A 19974-nucleotide genomic window follows, 5' to 3' on the forward strand; every position below is an offset into this window, starting at 1 on the left:
CACCAATAAATACGATCACGAAATGACAAAGATTGCAACATCAAGCACGCAACGTTAGGTAATGACTAGCCATGGTAGTTCATGGCAAATCATGGTAGTCAATGGCAAGTGATGGCAATCCATGGTAGTCAATGGCAGTCAATGGCAGTCTATGGTAGTCAATGGCAAGTCATGGCCGTCCATGGAAGTCAATGGCAAGTGATGGCACTCCATGGAAGTCAATGAAAGTCATGGCACTCCATGGTAGTCAATGGCAAGTCATGGCAGTCCATGGTAGTCAATGGCAAGTGATGGTAGTCCATGGTAGTCAATGGCAAGTGATGGTAGTCCATGGTAGTCAATGGCAAGTGATGGTAGTCCATGGTAGTCAATGGCAAGTGATGGTAGTCCATGGTAGTCAATGGCAAGTGATGGCAGTCCATGGTAGTCAATGGCAAGTCATGGCAATCCATGGTAGTCAATGGCAAGTGATGGTAGTCCATGGTAGTCAATGGCAAGTGATGGTAGTCCATGGTAGTCAATGGCAAGTGATGGTAGTCCATGGTAGTCAATGGCAAGTGATGGTAGTCCATGGTAGTCAATGGCAAGTGATGGCAGTCCATGGTAGTCAATGGCAAGTCATGGCAATCCATGGTAGTCAATGGCAAGTGATGGTAGTCCATGGTAGTCAATGGCAAGTGATGGTAGTCCATGGTAGTCAATGGCAAGTGATGGTAGTCCATGGTAGTCAATGGCAAGTCATTGCCGTCCATGGTAGTCAATGGCTAGTCATGGCTATCCATGGTAGTCAATGGCAAGTCATTGCCGTCCATGGTAGTCAATGGCAAGTCATTGCCGTCCATGGTAGTCAATGGCAAGTGATGGCAGTCCATGGTAGTCAATGGCTAGTCATGGCAATCCATGGTGGTCATGGCAGTCCATGGAAGTCAATGGCAAGTCATGGCAGTCCATGGTAGACAATGGCAATCATGGCAGTCCATGGTAGTCAATGGCATGTCATGGCAACCCATGGTAGTCATGGCAATCATGGCATGCCATGGTAGTAAATGGCAAGTGATGGCATACGAAAGGGAGAAGCTCAATATAATGTGGGTTCTGTCGTTGGGCACCCTTTTCCATTTAAACATTATTAGAAAAAATAATTTAAGGCGCACGATTATTTTCTTTAACTATAAAGAAGCCGACAAATCATAATACTAAATTGTATTTTCGTTATAGCTTTTTTACAATGTCAATAACACGTGATAAATAATCATAAGACGAAATAAATCGTGGTTATGTTGGCATTTTAAAGATTATTTGGAAGAGAAATAATATGAATAATGAAAGGTATGATTCCGATTTTCTGAAAATGACGCAAATTTGACGACTCTGTGCTTTCTTTTCGCGTCAAATAATATATCTTCAATGCAACTCCGGGCTTCGCGCCTGAATGTACACTCTAAATAGAATTTGCTATCAAACTCAAACACTTAGCTGTGTAAGAAATTAAATTCCATCAGTACTTTATAAGGCTCACTTATCATTTCTCATTATTTTAGCATGATTTTTAACGCAATTTATTATAAAAAATTGTCAAAACCATTGACTTTTCGATAATACGGCTTTTATCAGAAGCGAATCTTTTTAAACCATTTCAAAAAATTATGAGATTAAAGGTCCTTCTTTAAATCGTTTGTACAACGTTCATAATACTTTTATTTATAGGTGGCATATAATTGATAAGGTGAAAATTGAATTAGGAATAATAAAGGTGCAGGTTGTGTATTTTAACATAAAGAAAAAGCGTGTTATTAAATTTGTAAAAATAATGTTAAAAATTTATAATAATATAAAATTACATAAATGGCAAGAATAACAAGCCGCTGTAGCGGGTTGACCAACCGGGTATAGAAGCGTCAACCCGTTACAGCGGCTTGTTATTCTTGCCATTTATGTAATTTTATTTTATGATAATTTTTTTAATTATTTTTACAAATTTTATAACACCATCAAGCTCCTACTTTGGCCCCCAAGCCGCTGTAGCTGGTCGACCAACCGGAGCCAACCCGCAGGTTGAGCGTTGGCGGGTTGAGAACCTTAATGCTTCTATTGTATGGTGACTAGTGTTCAAATACATAAATGGAACCCATAGCTGCAACGAGAGAAAGTTCTGCTTTTCGGAGGAACATTAAAAATAAAAATGATTTAAATAATGGTAATCTCTTTTTCTGCTTTTTCTTGAAAAACAAGAGAATCAATGGAGTCATAAGAAAGTAGTCAAACTATGAACAAGACTTAAAGCTCGCAAAAAGCAATTTTAACCATCTTTTGTTTAGTGGGTTTATAGTTGAGTAGACAATGAACTTTTTTATTGGCGTTCAAGAAATCTTAATTAGAATATCAAAAATAAAAGCTGGAGAGTGTGAAAAGAAAAGTGTCGATAACTACCTTGAAAAACTTATACACTTTAACGTCCTAGAAAATCAGAAGGTATTACAAAGGCGTTGATGATTCAAAATTTTTCCTGAAAAAAATCAAAAACGCTTGTCACCCTCGGGAAAGGGGAAATTTAAGAAAATTTAAGATACTACTCAGAAATTGATGGTTTTCGCCTAAAATATTTGCCGACCCATACAAATAAGCAATGGCGACATGCTCGAAACAATTATAGCAAAATGCGCAAATTTTTTCTTATCGAATAAAAATCTTGTTTACGACATCGCAAAACAAAACTTGTTTAGCATAGCAACCAAGTTCAAAAAGTTCCTAATTTTTAGTTTCTTTTTCTTTTAAAAGATCGTTAACTATTTTCAACGTATGCTTACCTTTTGTAGAAGATAACTGAACTGGTCTAATGGCGTTTTCATATTCTGCCTGTTAACAAATCTTGCATGGTTGACTTTAATTTCTGAGGGCTGGTAAACTTTGCAAGAGTTGAAATAGAATTGAAGTCTTTTTAAATTGTGGTTGATTTTGATTGGTTAAAGGGATAAGGGTATTATACATGAGTACAATAATAAAAAACTCATTAACACAGAGATGTTTTTTTTTCAAATGATGCGATTGAAAGTAAACAAAACCAAACTTCATTTAGTTTCCCATTGCGAAACCTTAATTGAGCCGAATTTCCACTCTGTTACTCATAATAAATTTATTGGTACAGTACGTACAATAATGGTTGAGAGCTCCCTTTCAAGTCAAGTCATGTGGATAGGCTATTGGTCTAAGCGAAACAAAAATAGCCTGTTTGAACTAAAACTGAAGTGCAAAAACCAACGCGCCATAACATAACATAGAAAATTGGCTGTTACATTGCAACATAACATAGAACGTTACTTACAGATACTTATATCTTTAGATGTGGTGGGACCCGAAATAAAATAATTTTAAGTTACTTTAAAGAGACCATGACACTAAAAATACATAAGCTTTATAACAAAATATAGCTATCGATGTTTAGTTTTAAAAATGCCTTTGTGCTTATTAATAACAGGAATTTTTGTAATCGTGTTTTGAAAATGTCTTGGCGACATTTCAATGCATTTTTATTCGCAAACTAAGTTGTAGATATACGATTTCTTCCACATGCGAATGCGAACTGGCGAATAACTTCACTAAAAATAGTAAACTCGCAAAAATACCAGTGCACCTTCAAACAGCACCCCGGGGTGGAAAATGTTGAAAGAACCACATGCAATTGTAATAATCTGATTCACTGTTGAGCCTCAAAGTACAACAAATTGCCAAACGGGAAAAGCGAAATAGTTTGTTTTACCGTGCCGATTGACAACAGGATTTGATCGAATTTGATCCACTCATTCAAGGAATGATATTTCTCTAAGAAACAATAATCAGTCCTTACAATCGGGAGGGAGGAAGGGTAAACATAAAACTCAAATTTGTTCTAGAGCCAAGAAAAGCACGGTGAATGGTGCACGTTTTCTTGTGAGTGTTTTCTGATCGAACCGTACGCTTTGTTTTGCTAGTAAATGTACATTTGTGCGGTTGTTGTGCATTCCCTTTTACATATACCAAGTCTTGATGGCAGTTTTTCTTTAAAAAAAAACATTTGAACTATTCAGGGATTATAATGCTACTACCATCTACTGCATTTGTTTTTTTGTTTGTTTATTAAAAGAGGATTTTAATTTAAAAATACAATCGACGTTCACTCATTGATGAGTTTTAGTCCTCGCATCTCAACCTACTTTTTAGATTTTAGATTTCCAGTCGTTTCTCTTTGAGTTTTATATGTTGAAGTTTTTTTTATCTCTTTGTGTAGATGATTTATAGCTTGCTTTCCTTGTAATCTATAGGTTTCATTATTTAGTGCTTGTTTAGTGCGTTAAAAATGTTCTTCTAAGAGCGTGTTTTGTTCTTGTGACAATTCGCAATAAATTGGACAAAAAAATTATAAACATTTTTTTCTCTGTGTTATTTAAAAGCATAGACGCTTTTAAAATATGCATTCTCTTTGCAGAGATATTGATGCGTTACATTTGGCCTTGTAATATCTTTTCGCAATTATTTACAGCGTATATCTTATTGCTTTGATCCAAAATTGTGATCGAAAAAGGAGTGAGTTTGCCGAAAAATTGGGTGATTCGCGCGCAAATGGTGTTCAAAATCTTTTTAAAAATATTAATAAAAATCACCGCTCCAATTGCTGCAGGATTCCTTAAGGATACTCTGCTCAGGTTACACTCAGCTATTTTCTGTGGAAGATTCGGGCCCCACGATCAATTATATGTGTATTTTGGGTGGGGACGTCCTATTTTGTATGGGAATGTCTAATGTTTATCACCCACTTGTACAACTCTTGACGTCACAAGTGATATGCAAATTAGATATTCGGGTGTCGCCGGTTTCATGTGAAAATACTAACTAGTCAATTTCTCAAAATAAGAAAAAGAGAATTTCGTGTCGCGTTTTCATGCCTCGCATGCTCTGTTTGGTAAGCCCATCATGCCTTGCGCACCCTGTTTAGCTAGACCATCATGCCTTGCGTGCCCTGTTTAGTTAGGCCATCATGCCTTGCGCGCCCTGTTTGGAAAGGTCATCATGCCTTGCGCGCCCTGTTTGGAAAGGCCATCATGCCTTGCGCGCCCTGTTTGGAAAGGTTATCATGCCTTGGGCGCCCTGTTTGGAAAGGTCATCATGCCTTGCGCGCCCTCTTTGGAAAGGTCATCATGCCTTGCGCGCCCTGTTTGAAAAGGTCATCATGCCTTGCGCGCCCTGTTTGGAAAGGTCATAATGCCTTGCGCGCCCTGTTTGGAAAGGTCATCATGCCTTGCGCGCCCTGTTTGGAAAGGTCATCATGCCTTGCGCGCCCTGTTTGGAAAGGTCATCATGCCTTGCGCGCCCTGTTTGGAAAGGCCATCATGCCTTGCGCGCCCTGTTTGGAAAGGTTATCATGCCTTGCGCGCCCTGTTTGGAAAGGTCATCATGCCTTGCGCGCCCTGTTTGGAAAGGTTATCATGCCTTGCGCGCCCTGTTTGGAAAGGTCATCATGCTTTGTGGGCACTGGTTGGACCATCGTGCCTCTCGCATCCGCCTTCGAGAGAGGAATAACACTGTTTCACTACATGACAAACGGTCATTTAGAGGTGCTCGTTAATACAGTATGTATTACTCCTTAAAGATTCGGTAGACCCAATTTGTGTTGCACCATTATTTTTACATTCGTAATGATTTTTTACGGTTAGTAAAAGATTCGTCATACAAGAAAGGTTCTAAGCCAGGGTAAGAATTACAAATCCAGTGATTATTACTTTAACTTTATTAAAACATAGTTGCCTTATCTTCATTTATACAACTCAGTTCAAGACAGACACAACCCCATAATCTGATGCCAACACTTATCGGTACTATCAGCCACTATTTTGTCACTCTAGCAAAATACCAAGTGTGAGAAAGCATCCATATCCATCAGCTGACTTGGGGAAGCTAATTCGTTATCTTCGATTTAATTTTATAAATGAAGTATGAAACATTGTTTGAAAGCAATTTTTCCCATATTTCCTTTTCAAAAGAAATATGGAAAAAAACTGCTTCCAAACAATGTTTTATACTTTCTTTTAAAGAAAACCTTACGGTTAAGTTAGGTACAAGGCACTTCCACAAAAGTCTGCTGTAAAAAAAATAAAAGAAGTGTGGCTGCACTAAACCACGACAACAATTCAAACGTCGAGCTGTTGACTTGCTGAATCAAATACCATATTTGTTTTATTTTGTGCACCGGAAAATCCACATCGAGTCAACTTTTACTACACGAAACCAATTGAGCGCTATTTCTAAAGTTATAAGCAGTAGACATTTACAAGGCACGTGGTGGCTTGAAACGTACAGGAAGTGGAGCCCAGTCCTGCTTTGTCAGACAACACATCTGTCAGACAGCTGCTGTAGAGAGGTGAGAGGGGTTGAGCAATATGGAGTTTATCCTCAGGACGGTGATGTCTTGTCTATGACCTGAAACAAAGAGAATTGGTCTAACGTAAGGCCTAACGTTTAGGATTCACACGAAACAACTTTAACCAATCAAAGTTCGAATTACGGCGATTTTCGACATGCTAACTTTCGTCAACAATGCCAAACAGCTGAACTGCTATCTGGCCTTAAGTATTTCATGTTTCTGATTGATCAGCTTCTTGCAAAAAGGTGTTGTGAAACACTTTGAGTGCTGGCCATTGATTGTGTCATTTTAAATGACAGAAGCCAGGCGATTCAGCTGTTGGAAATTGTTGGTAGAGTTTCCAGAATATTTGTAAACTACTATAAAGGAATGGCATTTTCAATTCAAACTGAGCCCCCCCCCCCCCCCCCCCCATTTACCAGGGGCCAGTTCCTAGAAAGCAGGTTCATGCTAACCCAGAGATAAATACGGCTATCTTTGATTGGATAAAGAGGACATTCATCCCTGGGTTAGCGTTAACCTGCTTTCTAGGAACCCGGCCCAGGTGGTTATGTTTGTTGCACGTTTTTTTTCTGTGAAAAGGTAGTAATTTTCCCTGGATCCAGACCTGGGTCAGGTTCCTAGAAAGCAAGTTAACGCTAACTCTAACTAGAATTGAATACCCTTTTTATCCAATAACATGTCGAGATGGCGGTATTCATCCCTGGGTTAGCACTAACCTGCTTGCCATAAACCAGCCCCTGGTTGTTATGACTAAAACAGTCCTTGCTTTCACTATCTTATAGCACATACTCTAATCTTTACCTCTTGTTCTCTTGTAACCTTTTCTTCGTTTTTTCTTGAAGACAATCACCTTGGCTGTCTTGGTTTTCTCGATAACAGTAGCAAAAATGGTCACAAGATCCCTTCTGGAAATTAAGGCACAGTATAGTAATCTTTTTTGTTGTTTTAATTTAGGTTTCTTGTTTGTAGAGATACTTTTTAGGATTAGTTATGGTAGAGAGGACCAATTCACATTGATATTGACTTTTATCTTAATTGTAACACTTTATAACGTCACACTGTATAAGCACCACAACCATCAACAAAATATAGGCCCCCCTTCCAAACACACACACACAGAGCACACCAATTATAGCAGCCACTTTCCACAGTCCCTGAACTGATATATGGTTTTTAATATAGTAAGAAATACAGTACTTACTCCAAAAGGGGGCGTCCAATCACAGTAAAGTTCTCTCCACCTACAAGTAGAACCTGAAAATGGATAGTAACCGCTACTAAGTCAAGAGATTGCAAATATGCAAATGTGCTCTAGCGTATTGGTACGTACAAGAGAAACTAATGTTAGCTTGAGCTAATCGACAGTCCTTGACCTCCCTTGATAAATTACAAAAAAATATATATCCTAATAACAACTGGGCATGACAGTCACCCAGAAAAGAGAAAAGGACCGCAATAAAATTCAGAAAATTTGAGGAAAAAAAGAGCCTCCCCTCTCTGTTTTGTCCGGCATGCTGCGGCTGGGAAAGAGAAGAAGCCCTGGGGCTGGGGGAACAATTTAAACGGCCGAGAATAATAAATTCAGGGTCACTAAGCAGCTTTTGATAACCCCCAAATCAGTACAGGCATCGTTAACAATGTCAGTAAATTTAAAATGATAAAAATTGTCTTCAGGATGGATATATTTCGTTTTCCATATACCATTCTCTTTGTTATTTCGCACAAACCATATGCTTGGGCTACCTGTGGTCAGCTTGAAGTTGCCTTTGTGAAAACCCGAACCCCGACCCATCCTCGTTCGCAGGGTCACACCCTCCCCTACCCCCAGGGGCAAGGGGGGTATGAGGGGAAGACCCTGGGCCCAAGGATTAACCCTAAAGTTTTCACTTCTGCCTAAACCATGCAATGTCATATTTTTACAAATCGAATGTTCATAGCTTCCAATCAAGGAGTTTTTGTGATTGTTGATTTATAACTTGTCTATGATTGTCAAACAGTGTTACATGCTGTACATAATTTTGCAGTTGGCACAGCATTCTAAATAGTAGTTTAGCTTGCGGAATGGATATGATGCAGAATTTCTAAGATATAAAGTATCTTTACTATCACTTTGACTGATAATGTAACACCCTTGTTTATCATTGTTTATACATTGAAGACACCATTTCTCAATCTCACTTTTCCAGCAATGTTTCAGCTTGCTGTAGTTCACTTCCACATGGCCATGCTCTTGTTTGAAGGACTTTGGAGTTTTTCTCTCATATGATTAGTCTTGTATTTGATATAATTTATCTCCCAGACCATCACCATGCAATGTCATATGTTTACAGATCAAATGTTCATAGTTTCCAATCCTGGCAAGAAGTTTTTGTGATTGCTCATTTCAATGATGCTATGTACGCTGTACATAATCTTGCAGCTTGCTGTAGTTCGCTTTTATTTGCCATTATATTTCAAGATTGCAGCTGTAAATAGAAATAAATAATGTTTGATATAATTGTATATTTTATAGGTACATTCTGTGAATGTACTTACCTAAATATCTCTAATGTGACATAGGGCCAAGACAAAACTCAGCTTAGGAGCTTTGTATATTTTTTGCCTATTCCATGCAAACTTTACTTTAAAAAAAACCCTGTCAGTTAGCTGTTGGTAGGTCGTTGGTATGACATTTTCTGCTTGTTTAGTAAGCTTCTTATTCACAACTTTGTAGTTGGTTGTAAATTCAACAAAATTAAGATTAGATATTTCTGGTGACTTGTCATAGTCAGTGCGATTGGCATAAACATCAAGAGGGGAGTTATCAAATGTCGGGTATTAGTTTTCACACTTACCAAATAATCTTGTAATTTCGCCATGTTTGTGTAGTCAAAGAAGCTCTGATCATCGAAAAATGCCGCTAAATGAAGACGTGCCGCGAGCCACGCTACACTGACTTTAACAGGGAGCCCAAAACTGTCCACAAATGCCGTCCGTTCGCCCAAATGAATCGAGTATGAACAAGCATAGAATAATAATTGTTCATGGGGGGAGGGGGTGGGAGGTCTTCACTTTCAAGATGGCAACTGTAGCCACAGGGAGCCCAAAACTGTCCACAAATGCCGTCCGTTCACCCAAATGAGTCAAGTTTGAACACGCACAGAATAATAATTGTTCATGGGGGGAGGGGATGGGAGGTTTTCACTTCCAAGATGGCTACTGTAGCCACAGGGAGCCCAAAACTGTCTTCAGATGCCGTCCGTTCGCCCAAATGAATCGAGTATGAACATAGTGAGCTTTGCGAGATTAGTTTTGCTAAACTAGAATCATTACAAACAAACTAAACAAAAACTAGGTGGTCTGCAGAGCCATTGTACATTATAAACAGGGACACAAATCAACTCAGTATGAAAAGCTGTATATTTTGAACCTTTCCAAAACCAGAGCAGCTAATAAGTACTGTAGCTAGACTGCTGAGGTGTTTTATCAGACTAAAAAATATGTACGTTGGATAAAATAAGATGGAAAGTCAAGTGTTAATTCACCTTTTCCAGTCTTATTTTGTTGCCCATCTCTGCGTCTATGCGGTTGATTGTGATAGTGTCATTAACGGTAATCTTGAACTGCCGTCCACCTGATGAGTCATTAAACAAGTCTTGAAATACTAACACGCCAGACTTTTATATCCACAACATAAACATTGAAATGTAATCTATATCATCATGCATCTTAACAGACAAAAAAAATAAGTTCTTTTTTTACTGTCAAGTACTTGTTGTACTATGTAGTCTTGTCTGATTTGTGGCTGAATTATCTAACCAAAATAACTTTAGATCAGTCACAAAAGCCTTAGAAGATTCACATTTTACTTAAGCTTAGCAACTTTATCATCGAGAACGGAGTGGAGTTATAAGTCAAAGAAACACATATCTAAATCTTTGTCTGTAACAACGCAAATATATCCATCAAAATACAGTCCTTGCAGAAAGCCTTACCATTTTTTCTGGAACACAAGAAAATAACATTTTTTATGACCATTTTTCCCAAACTTCAAGACCTTTAAAAATGGAAAATACTTTTTTAATACTTCAGTGTACAAGTGCTTTAAAATTATTCCCCATAACAACAATACTGGACTTGTCAAACAAAATTTTATGGATTTTTGAAGAACATAAGTTGTAATTAATAGCAGTCTTACCTATATGAACAACAGCAAATACTTTTCCTGAATTTTGACCTCTGGCCATTTCATCCTCAACTTTGGAAATTATATCTGAAAAATAAAAATTGAAACCACACTCATCAGGGCTTCTGGTATTACGTGGAAAAAAACTCAAAATTATGCAGGATTCTTTGCTAAATTACGGGCTAAATTATGCGGAAAATCAATCATTACGGGCTAAACTACGCTGGATTTTGCAATACATGTTTCTTTAAAAATTACAATTTTGCAGGATTCACAAAATAATACGAAATATCACACTTTTACGAAGAATATCTCTCTTTTTTACGAGAAATAGAGGTAAGACCCCTAAAAGAACACATCTGCTGTGCACTTAAATATTTTGTCTCTCAAAATTTAGCCAAATTACGCTGGATTACGCGGAAATTTGTGGTTTACCTGTAGTACGCGGATAAAGCCAAATTATGGGCTTCCGCACAAGCGTGTAATTCCAGAAGCCCAGACCCATGAGGTAATAATCAGCTACACTCTTTAACTGTGTTCTTCAGTTTATACATAGCCAAATTGTTGCAAGACCTCGGCGAACCCAAAATTGTTGTCTTATTTGAAGTGGCGCATAGTCGATTAACTGTCTCAACCAATAGATGACTTTCATGTTTCAACTGTCGCATCATAAACCATTTGAATGCACACAGCATGGGAATTGATTGGTCGCTGTGGTATGATTGTTTACAAACCATTCCAAGACAAAACATAATTTGAATTATTGGCAGATAGGCAACAATGAATTTGTCTATACTGTAGTATAGTATATAAGATCTTACCCGAGTTTTTGGTGGTAGTCACTGTATGGGAGGATATACAATTTTGCTCGTCATCCTCTTCTGAGGCTCCTTCTGTGAGGGATGAGGAGTCTTGGCTCCGGACATCAACATTTCCTACGAGGCCAAGAGGGTCGCCGATAATGCTTTGAGCTGGTGCAACTACTGCAAAGTTCCGATAACTGTGGAGAGAATAAGATTAATAAAAGGCAATAAAAATATACAGTAGGTACTACTGGTGAGATTTTTACAGGACCAGAAATGATCCCAGAACCTGAAACGATCCCCAGGAGTCCCCTTAATGAACCCAAAGGAATTGCAGTAATGGACAAACAATAAAAATGTGGAAGGATTGGCTTTCAGTTTTAAAAATATATGAAACATTTTAGTGTTATTTGTGTTACTATATCAGGAGATTTACATTAACTAAAGCCATTCATAACAAGCCATAAATGAAAGTCTCCACAGAAAAGACATGCTGCTTTCCATAGAATGAGAAATGAGTTAAGGTTATTTTTTTGCATGTTTGTTTGTATTCTGTGAATGAAAGACCTATATAATGAGATCATGCAGGGTTATGCACTACTATATGAGGAAATTTAAAAATCACATCATACTGTATTTCTTTAACAAAAGCCACATCTGTTAATATTTTGCAACAGTAGTAAAAGGGTTGTTAAAGTTCATTACTCAGTTAAGTCTTTTTGTCATTCCATCTTCTCAGCCAAACTGGCTGCCTGAAGTGTGTCAGTAAATATTTGCTCGAGTGAACATAGATTTATCGGGGAGTTACATGTTTTTGTTGTCAAATAAATATAGATTTTCAGGAGTGATATTTACCGAAACATTATTTTTAGTGTCAGAGTCCTGTGTCGGAAATGCAAATGCTTTGTTTATGTTGTATTTGTTTCAGTAGCAATTAAAAATTGTGTATTTGTTTTGGACTCTGTTTATGGGTTTACCGCGGGGGCAATGTAATGAATTGAAGTATTGTATTGGAATGTAAAGTTCTTTCAAGTCACGATATTAGAAATAGAGTCGCTGTAAAACCTTACAGTGAGGACACAGAAAGCGGGTAATGCTGAACAAAATTTACCAATTAGATTTGGCTTGAACACCATAAACATTTTGAAAAGAAAAGCTCAGCCAATGAGGTTATTATGTCACTGATGGCTAAAGACTGCACAGAGCAAGCAGCTTCTATATGGACAAGTATAAGCCAGTTAAATGTGGGACAATCAGATACTCTGTTATAAGCTCTAGACAAAACCTGAATTTCTGTATAATATTGTAGGTCTGGTAACAATATGCCATGACAATTCTCATGCCTCAAGTCATAAGAAATACACTCTTTAACATTGACAACAACCTTTGGAACAGCTTACCTGTTTTTGGCAAAGCTGCTATTGACCAAAAGACTTGACCTCAAAGACTGGATTCTCTTAGTACTCGTGCTAAGTCCTATAGAACAGCAATTATAAGAAGAAAAAAAGCAAGATCTTATTTTAGCTAAACAGCAGAATACCCGTCCACTTATTTGCATTTTCCTTGTATTTACTGCCTCGTTCTATAGAAATCGAGGTGTGAAGTCTCATTGTTAACTATTTGTGCACGGGTATTCTGCAGTTGCTCCCTTATTTTTATAGTAGAGGAAGAAACACACTTCTGAGAAAGGGCTTACGTGAGAAAACTATTTGGGATTTTTTTTGGTTATAAATAAGACAAACTGACATATACGTCGTTGACATATACGTAAATACCTTCAACGGTACATTTCCTAGCTGCATTTCTAGTTAAAGATACCCCGATTTTCATCAAATTTGCACATCTCAACACACCACGCGCCGCCATCTTGAATTCAACCCAGACTTCTGGCAGAGCGGGAGTAACCGCTGAGCTGACCACACTCGCATATAAAAAACACACAGGGAGCCAAATTATTGGGGCTTGATGAATGACAGGTGGTGTGTCAGGTTGGCCTTGTTTGACATCCAGCCACCGAAATTGTGTTTTATTTATAAAGCATACTCGTATTCTCGAGTCACAATGGAATTTGAAGCAATGCTCAGCCTTCTTATGAATTAACAATAAAAATGCCGCATTTCTTTATGATTTTGAAAATACTCGATTGGGCTGTGCCAAGAGACCATGGTGTAAGAGAACAAATCCCCCGTATTAGGGTATGTTCCAATTATGACGTCCGTAAAAACTATTTTTAGAACAAGCAGTTATTTTTAGATACGTCTCTGATTGGTTAGCGCTCACGTTTCCTAGCAAACATGAGTCTTACGCGCGATCACATCTTGAGGAATGTGATTCGGCAAAGGATGTTTTGAAAATCTTTTTGACCGAAAATACCTTCCTTTTTACAAACGACAAGACAGGAGTTACAACTTGAGGAGCGATTTTCCTGTTCCAAGATTTAATACAATCACATATGGTAGACACAGCATAAGGTTTCTAGGCCCCTATATTTGGGGTAAAATAAGTCAGGAACTTCGTAATAAGACCAGCCTACAGGCTTTTAGGACGGGAGTGCGCACTCTTGATGTGCTTGGCCTGCTGGATGGCGCATGTGACTGCATCGCATGCTCATCCTAGTGGGGTGGGCACGTGGGGTGGTCCCGTGTGCTGTCTGGCGGTCGGGCACATGAGGAGTATGCACTACCCTTGTGTTGTAATATGTATATTGCCCTCCTTGGGTTCCCTGTGGCCCCTGATGTTGGATTGGGACCCCCCGTAGGGGCTGGTTCCTCGTTGAAGTTCGGAGTTAGTTGTAATTTAGATTTTGAGAAATATTAGTTGAATTAAACCACGAATTGAAAGCATAATCGTGAGGATCTGAACTTATAACATGGTGTCAGAAGTCAAGTAAAAGTTTAACGAGAATCAAGGTAAAGAATATCGAGAAAAGAATTGAAATTATGGCAGAAGTAGAGTCGCACAGGACTCCTGGTCCACTAGTGCTGGATGCCCAAGCCTCAGAAAATTGGAGGAAATTTATTATGCAGTTCGAAATTTACCTAGTGGCGAAAGGAAAGGATGAGAAACCTGACAAGTTAAAGGTGAACTTGCTACTCAATTGTGCTGGAGCAGATGCAATTGAAGAATATAGTCATTTTGTTTTCAACGAAGGAGAAAGCAATGAATCTTATGAAGATGTGTGTAGAAAGTTCAAGGAACACTGTCAGGGAGCAAGAAACGTCATCTATGAGCGCCTTGTGTTTAATCAAAGAAACCAGAAAGAAGGTGAGAGGATGGACAATTTCGTGAGTGAGCTGAAACGCTTATCGTTGACATGTGAGTTTGGGACCCTCAGAGATTCACTGATCAGAGATCGTATCGTGGGAGGGGTGCTATCGAATGAGTTGAGAGGGGAGTTGCTGAAAAAGCCAGATTTGACACTCCAAAGTGCCCATGATTACTGTAGAACCTATGAAGCTGCTGAGTTGCAGAAATTCAAGTTTGCTTCACCAACTGGTTCACAGCAGCCATTGAGTGTACACCCAGTTCAAGGAAAGGAGAGAGCACCTAATCCTACCTGTAAGTTTTGTGGTTTTTAGCACCGTTTCACAAAACCAAGTATTTGTCCTGCCTTAAGAAAGAAATGTAGAAATTGCCAACAAGAGGGACACTTTGCAAAGTTGTGTCCTCTTAAGGGTAAGAAAGAAACACCGGTCAGCACAGTAGAGCAAGAAAACCAGGTTGAGAGTATGGGCCAAGGTGATCGTGGGGGTGATCCACACTTATACTTTGGATCAGTAGAACTTGGGACTGTGTCCAGCCCCAATAGCACAAAGAAGAGCGTGATTACCCTTAAGATTGCACAAAAAGAGGTGAAAGTCAAAGCTGATACAGGTGCAGAGGCCAATGTGATGCCATATCATGTATATAAGGCCATCACTACACAACCGCTACGAAAGATTCATCAGCCTCTTAAAGGATGGCTCGCAGACAAGGCAATTCATCCTGTTGGATGTGTTCGCCTTCCAACCCAGTACAAGAACCGAAAAATAGATCTGCTGTACCTTGTTGTGCATGGAGAGTTTACACCCCTGTTGAGTTGTGAAGCCTGCCTAGACTTAGAGGTGCTCAAGTTTATGAATCTTGACCTGATAGACACACCAGAAAGACTGGCTGAGGAGACCACACAAGGGAATGGCAACAAGCCGAATGCAGAATTGTTGGTAGAAGATCCGGTTCTATCCCAGTACCAAGATTGTTTTAGTAACAAACCGGGAAGACTGCCAAACAAGGTACACCTAGAGATAGATCCATCAGTGCCTGCAGTAGTCCACCCCCCTAGGAAAATCCCCATATCCCTGCTTGAACCGACAAGAGAAAAACTCCAAGAGATGGAACAAGATGGGATTATCGTTAAAGAAGAAGAGCACACACCGTGGGTGTCTTCAATGTTGGTTGTTGACAAACGAAAAGAGAAGGACAGAGCCAACCCACCATCTAAAGACAGTGTCCGTATCTGCATCGATCCCAGGGATCTGAATAAGGCCCTCAAGAGGCCACACTACCCCATGGTCACTGTTGAGCAAGTTGCCAATCGCCTTTCTGGAGCTACAATGTTCACCACACTGGATGCATGCAGTGGATACTGGCAGGTGGAGGTAGATGAGGAAAGCTCGAAACTTCTGACATTCAACACACCTTGGGGACGGTATAGATTTACACGGCTGCCATTTGGAATTTCATCTGCTCCTGAGATATACCAACGAGAGATGGACAGGCTCTTCGCTGGAGTTGCAGTTGAAATAATTGTTGATGATTTTTTAATCCATGGAAAAGATATAAGTGATGTTGATAGGAAGATGATAGCAGTACTTGAAAGAAGCAGAGAGGTGGGCCTGAAATTTAATCCAAAGAAGATCAAGCTTCGAGTTCCAGAAGTAAGCTATGTCGGACATGTGTTCACATCCGAGGGTTTGAAACCAGATCCTGAGAAAGTGCGTGCAATTAGTGAGATGCCACCCCCATCAGACAAAGATGGCGTGCAGCGATTCTTAGGAACAATCAACTACTTGGACAAGTTCATTGAACACAAAGCTGATCTGCAAGGCCCAATCTCCCAGCTGACCCAGCAAGTAGCAGTTTTCACCTGGGAGAAGCCTCAACAAGAGGCATTCGAGAAGCTCAAAGCTGTGATCACCCATGCACCAGTGTTGGCCTATTTTGACAATCACAAACAGACCATTCTGAATGTAGATGCGAGTAGCACTGGCCTTGGTGCAGTCATCATCCAAGAGGGTAAGCCGATTGCCTTTGGTTCAAAGACTTTGTCGTCTTGTGAGCAGAGATATGCTAACATTGAAAGAGAGTTGTTAGCTATACTATGGGGAGCAGACAAGTTCCACACGTATGTATATGGCAGGAAAGTGATTGTAGAAACTGATCACAAACCATTGGAGGCAATTTTTAGGAAGCCCCTAAATGAATGCCCACCACGATTGCAGAGAATGCTTCTGAAGCTAACCAAGTATGATTTGGATGTGAGATATGTCCCAGGCAAGAAACAAATCATCTCTGATTGTTTGAGTAGAGCCCCACTCACTGACACTACGCCAGTAAGTGAACCAGAGGATGTGATTGGAATCAATCTGATTGAAAATCTGGGAATTGAGAATTCCACATTAAAGAAATTCAGAGATGCATCAAGTAACGATGAAACCTCAAGAGTAGTAATGGAATATGTCCTAGAGGGTTGGCCAGAAGACAAGGATCAGGTTGACGAACTGGCAAGAGAATACTGGAATTACAAGGAAGAGCTTAGTGTTGAAGATGGTTTGCTGTTCAAATCTGATAGAATTGTAGTACCAAGATCCATGAGAGCTGAAGTACTTGAAGATATACATGGAGCACACATGGGTGAGAGTAAGAGTCTGAGTTTGGCAAGAGACTATGTCTTTTGGCCCTCCATGACTGCCCATATTAAGGACCGAGTACGTTCATGTCAGATTTGTAATGCATTCCGCAACCAACAACAGAGAGAAACCCTACATCCACATGACCTTCCAGGTCTACCGTGGCAGGTTGTTGGAACTGACCTTTTTGAATTTGCTGGCCATTCCTACTTGATTGTGGTTGATTTCTATTCGAAGTATTTTGAAGTTGAACTACTTCGGCAGTCCACTGCCATGTGTGTTGTCAACACCTTGAAGCAAATCTTTGCAAGATTTGGCATTCCAGCCAAAGTGATCAGCGACAATGGCCCACAATACAGTAACACCCGCAATATTTTCAGTACTACCCATGAGTTTAAGCAGTTTGCAGAAGCTTGGGGATTCCAGCATGTAACCAGCTCACCCGAGTATCCCCAGTCCAATGGTGCTGCGGAAAGAGCTGTCCAGACTGCAAAGCGAATCTTTAAGAAAGCAGCAGCAGAGAATAAAGACCCATTTGAAGGTTTATTAAAGTACAGAAATACACCTTTTGACGACATAGGTGTCTCACCTGCCCAACTACTCATGAGTAGGCGTACACGTTCAACACTACCTACCCATCGACGTTTGTTGGTACCTCACCCAGTAGACCCTCACAGAGTGGTAAAGGCATTAGCCCATCAACAAGCAAGTTCACAGATGAGCTATGATCAACACAGCCGGGACCTTCCCCCTTTGGAAGTTGGGGACAAAGTTAGAGTTCGTGTAAACAAAGATAAAGAATGGTGTAAAGCAGAAGTCCTGCCAAGGTCATATGTAGTTGAAGATGAGAAAGGACGTGTATTTCGAAGAAATCGAAGGCACATCATTTCTGTCCCGAAGGACACACCCATGAATCCGAAGATGCCAGTGGCTCCCACATACATGAGTCCTCAACCTCAAGTGGTCGCTAGGAAAGCGCAGATCAATGAACCGCCAAGTCCATTGAAAGTACAGGAAGATCAGAGAGAAACAGAAGCACATTCACCCATCAGAACAAGAGCTGGTCGTGAAGTGAAGAAGCCACAAAGACTTATTGAACAATGTTAAGAACATTTTTTTGGTTTTTTTTTTTTTGAACATTTATTGAAGTTTTGAAAGGGGGGAGATGTTGTAATATGTATATTGCCCTCCTTGGGTTCCCTGTGGCCCCTGATGTTGGATTGGGACCCCCCGTAGGGGCTGGTTCCTCGTTGAAGTTCGGAGTTAGTTGTAATTTAGATTTTGAGAAATATTAGTTGAATTAAACCACGAATTGAAAGCATAATCGTGAGGATCTGAACTTATAACACCTTGTATCATATTTTTATATTAATTTGTTTTGTTATTTATTTATATGTTGCTTGTTTGTTTGTTTGTTTGTTCTTGTGTCTATTTGTATACACATGTCTGTTTACTTGTATCTACGCCTGTGATAGTTCGTCTATATAGTGTTTGTGTATATAATATATTATATTAATATGTATAATACGTATAGTTTTCTATAATATTTTTAATATTTTAAATATAGCTAGATTAGATTCTAAATCATATTATTTATTAATTATCTGACTATTTATTTTTTATAGTGTCCACAATTAGCTTTTTTTAGCTAAATACTTTTGACACTTAAATAAAGTTTATGTATGTATGTATGTATGTATGTATGTATGTATGTATGTATGTATGTATGTATGTATGTACGCTGTAAAATGATCTTTCATAGACTACGCTGGAGCCAATCAACCGTTTCTGGGAATTGAAATGCATAAAGTGCGTGATTTTAGGCTCTGGAATCAACTTCCCCATATAAGTTTTCACTGCTGATTCGCAAATTATAAAACAACAATCAATCATAAATCTGTGTTTACAAAACACAATTATCTTCCAATTCCCTTTTAATGAAAAACATACATCCAGAACTTAATACCGTTAATTACAAATAAAAGATTTCAAATCTTTATAATGAAGTAAATCTTATTCCAGTCACAAGGGTTTCTTGAGTGACATGATTTCTGAACATTTGCGTGAAGAATTGAAGTTCATTCATCTAAAAATGTTTTAAATCAAAGAAATATAAAGGCCTTCTTGTATTAAAATACATAACATAGACTCTGAGGATGCCTAGGTATTCTATCTCACCGAATTGCAGAGAAAAAGAACTTTTTAGGAGTCTGCACGATGCATCTTGAATTCACCGTCTAAATTCACCGTCTTCCCGACGTTTCAATTATTTATATAACATTTAGATAACTGAACATTAGATAACTTAACAGATAACAGGACACCACCCCATAAGTAGCATTGTGATCATGAGCCTTGAAGAGCAGCTAAAAGGATAAAAACAGGCAGCGAACGAAGTAAAGAAGTGAAGAGGGAGAAATTTGGTGTGAAATTGTACTAGCTCGTGGTGCAACGTCACGGAGCCTGGAGTACGATATGTGTTCCTAACTCCAAACTCGCCACGTTTCGCTCATGGACAGAGACACTTATAAATATAGTCAATTATCTTAATTTCAATCCTTTGCTAAAGCCGAAGAAAAATTTAAAAACGAAAGGCTGTTTACCCTAGCACGATTGGATGGTTAGCCTGCCGTGGTTAGATTTTTATGGGTTACCAAATAACAACTATACGAGTACCGAACGAACAGCTATATCGAGACCAAATAAAACCGCCAGCTGCGC

At 39.1% G+C, this 19974-nt stretch overlaps 3 protein-coding genes and 1 long non-coding RNA gene across 4 annotated transcripts in view; 1 reads left to right on the forward strand and 3 right to left on the reverse strand.

The window, feature by feature from the left end:
• The window catches only part of LOC5510003, a 17603-nt gene extending 14681 nt beyond the window's left edge, over positions 1–2922 (reverse strand). The window contains exon 1 of the mRNA XM_048723104.1: positions 2808–2922. Within this exon, the coding sequence (XP_048579061.1) occupies positions 2808–2849 (42 nt within the window). The 5' untranslated portion in view covers positions 2850–2922. The remainder of the gene's footprint in view (positions 1–2807) is intronic.
• Positions 2923–5743: 2821 nt separating this feature from the next.
• Positions 5744–13265, reverse strand: LOC5510005 (39S ribosomal protein L21, mitochondrial). Its single transcript, XM_032379056.2, has 8 exons — positions 13141–13265; positions 12766–12841; positions 11384–11562; positions 10575–10649; positions 9922–10010; positions 7599–7651; positions 7199–7302; positions 5744–6450 (listed from the first exon to the last, which is right to left on the reverse strand). Exons 1-8 carry the CDS (start codon positions 13229–13231, stop codon positions 6371–6373), a joined length of 747 nt encoding a protein of 248 aa, XP_032234947.2. The 5' UTR covers positions 13232–13265; the 3' UTR covers positions 5744–6370.
• Positions 8065–9915, reverse strand: LOC116616894. The gene is made up of 2 exons (XR_007306808.1): positions 9232–9915; positions 8065–8862 (listed from the first exon to the last, which is right to left on the reverse strand). It is a non-coding gene; the product is annotated as an uncharacterized LOC116616894 (long non-coding RNA).
• A 1039-nt stretch (positions 13266–14304) lies between the features above and the next one.
• On the forward strand, positions 14305–18360 carry LOC125560760 (uncharacterized protein K02A2.6-like). The gene is made up of 2 exons (XM_048723092.1): positions 14305–14880; positions 14944–18360. Exons 1-2 carry the CDS (start codon positions 14305–14307, stop codon positions 18358–18360), a joined length of 3993 nt encoding a protein of 1330 aa, XP_048579049.1.
• Positions 18361–19974: the final 1614 nt, after the last annotated feature.

Source organism: Nematostella vectensis, chromosome 15 (assembly GCF_932526225.1).
Source record: "Nematostella vectensis chromosome 15, jaNemVect1.1, whole genome shotgun sequence".
NCBI lineage: Eukaryota > Metazoa > Cnidaria > Anthozoa > Actiniaria > Edwardsiidae > Nematostella > Nematostella vectensis.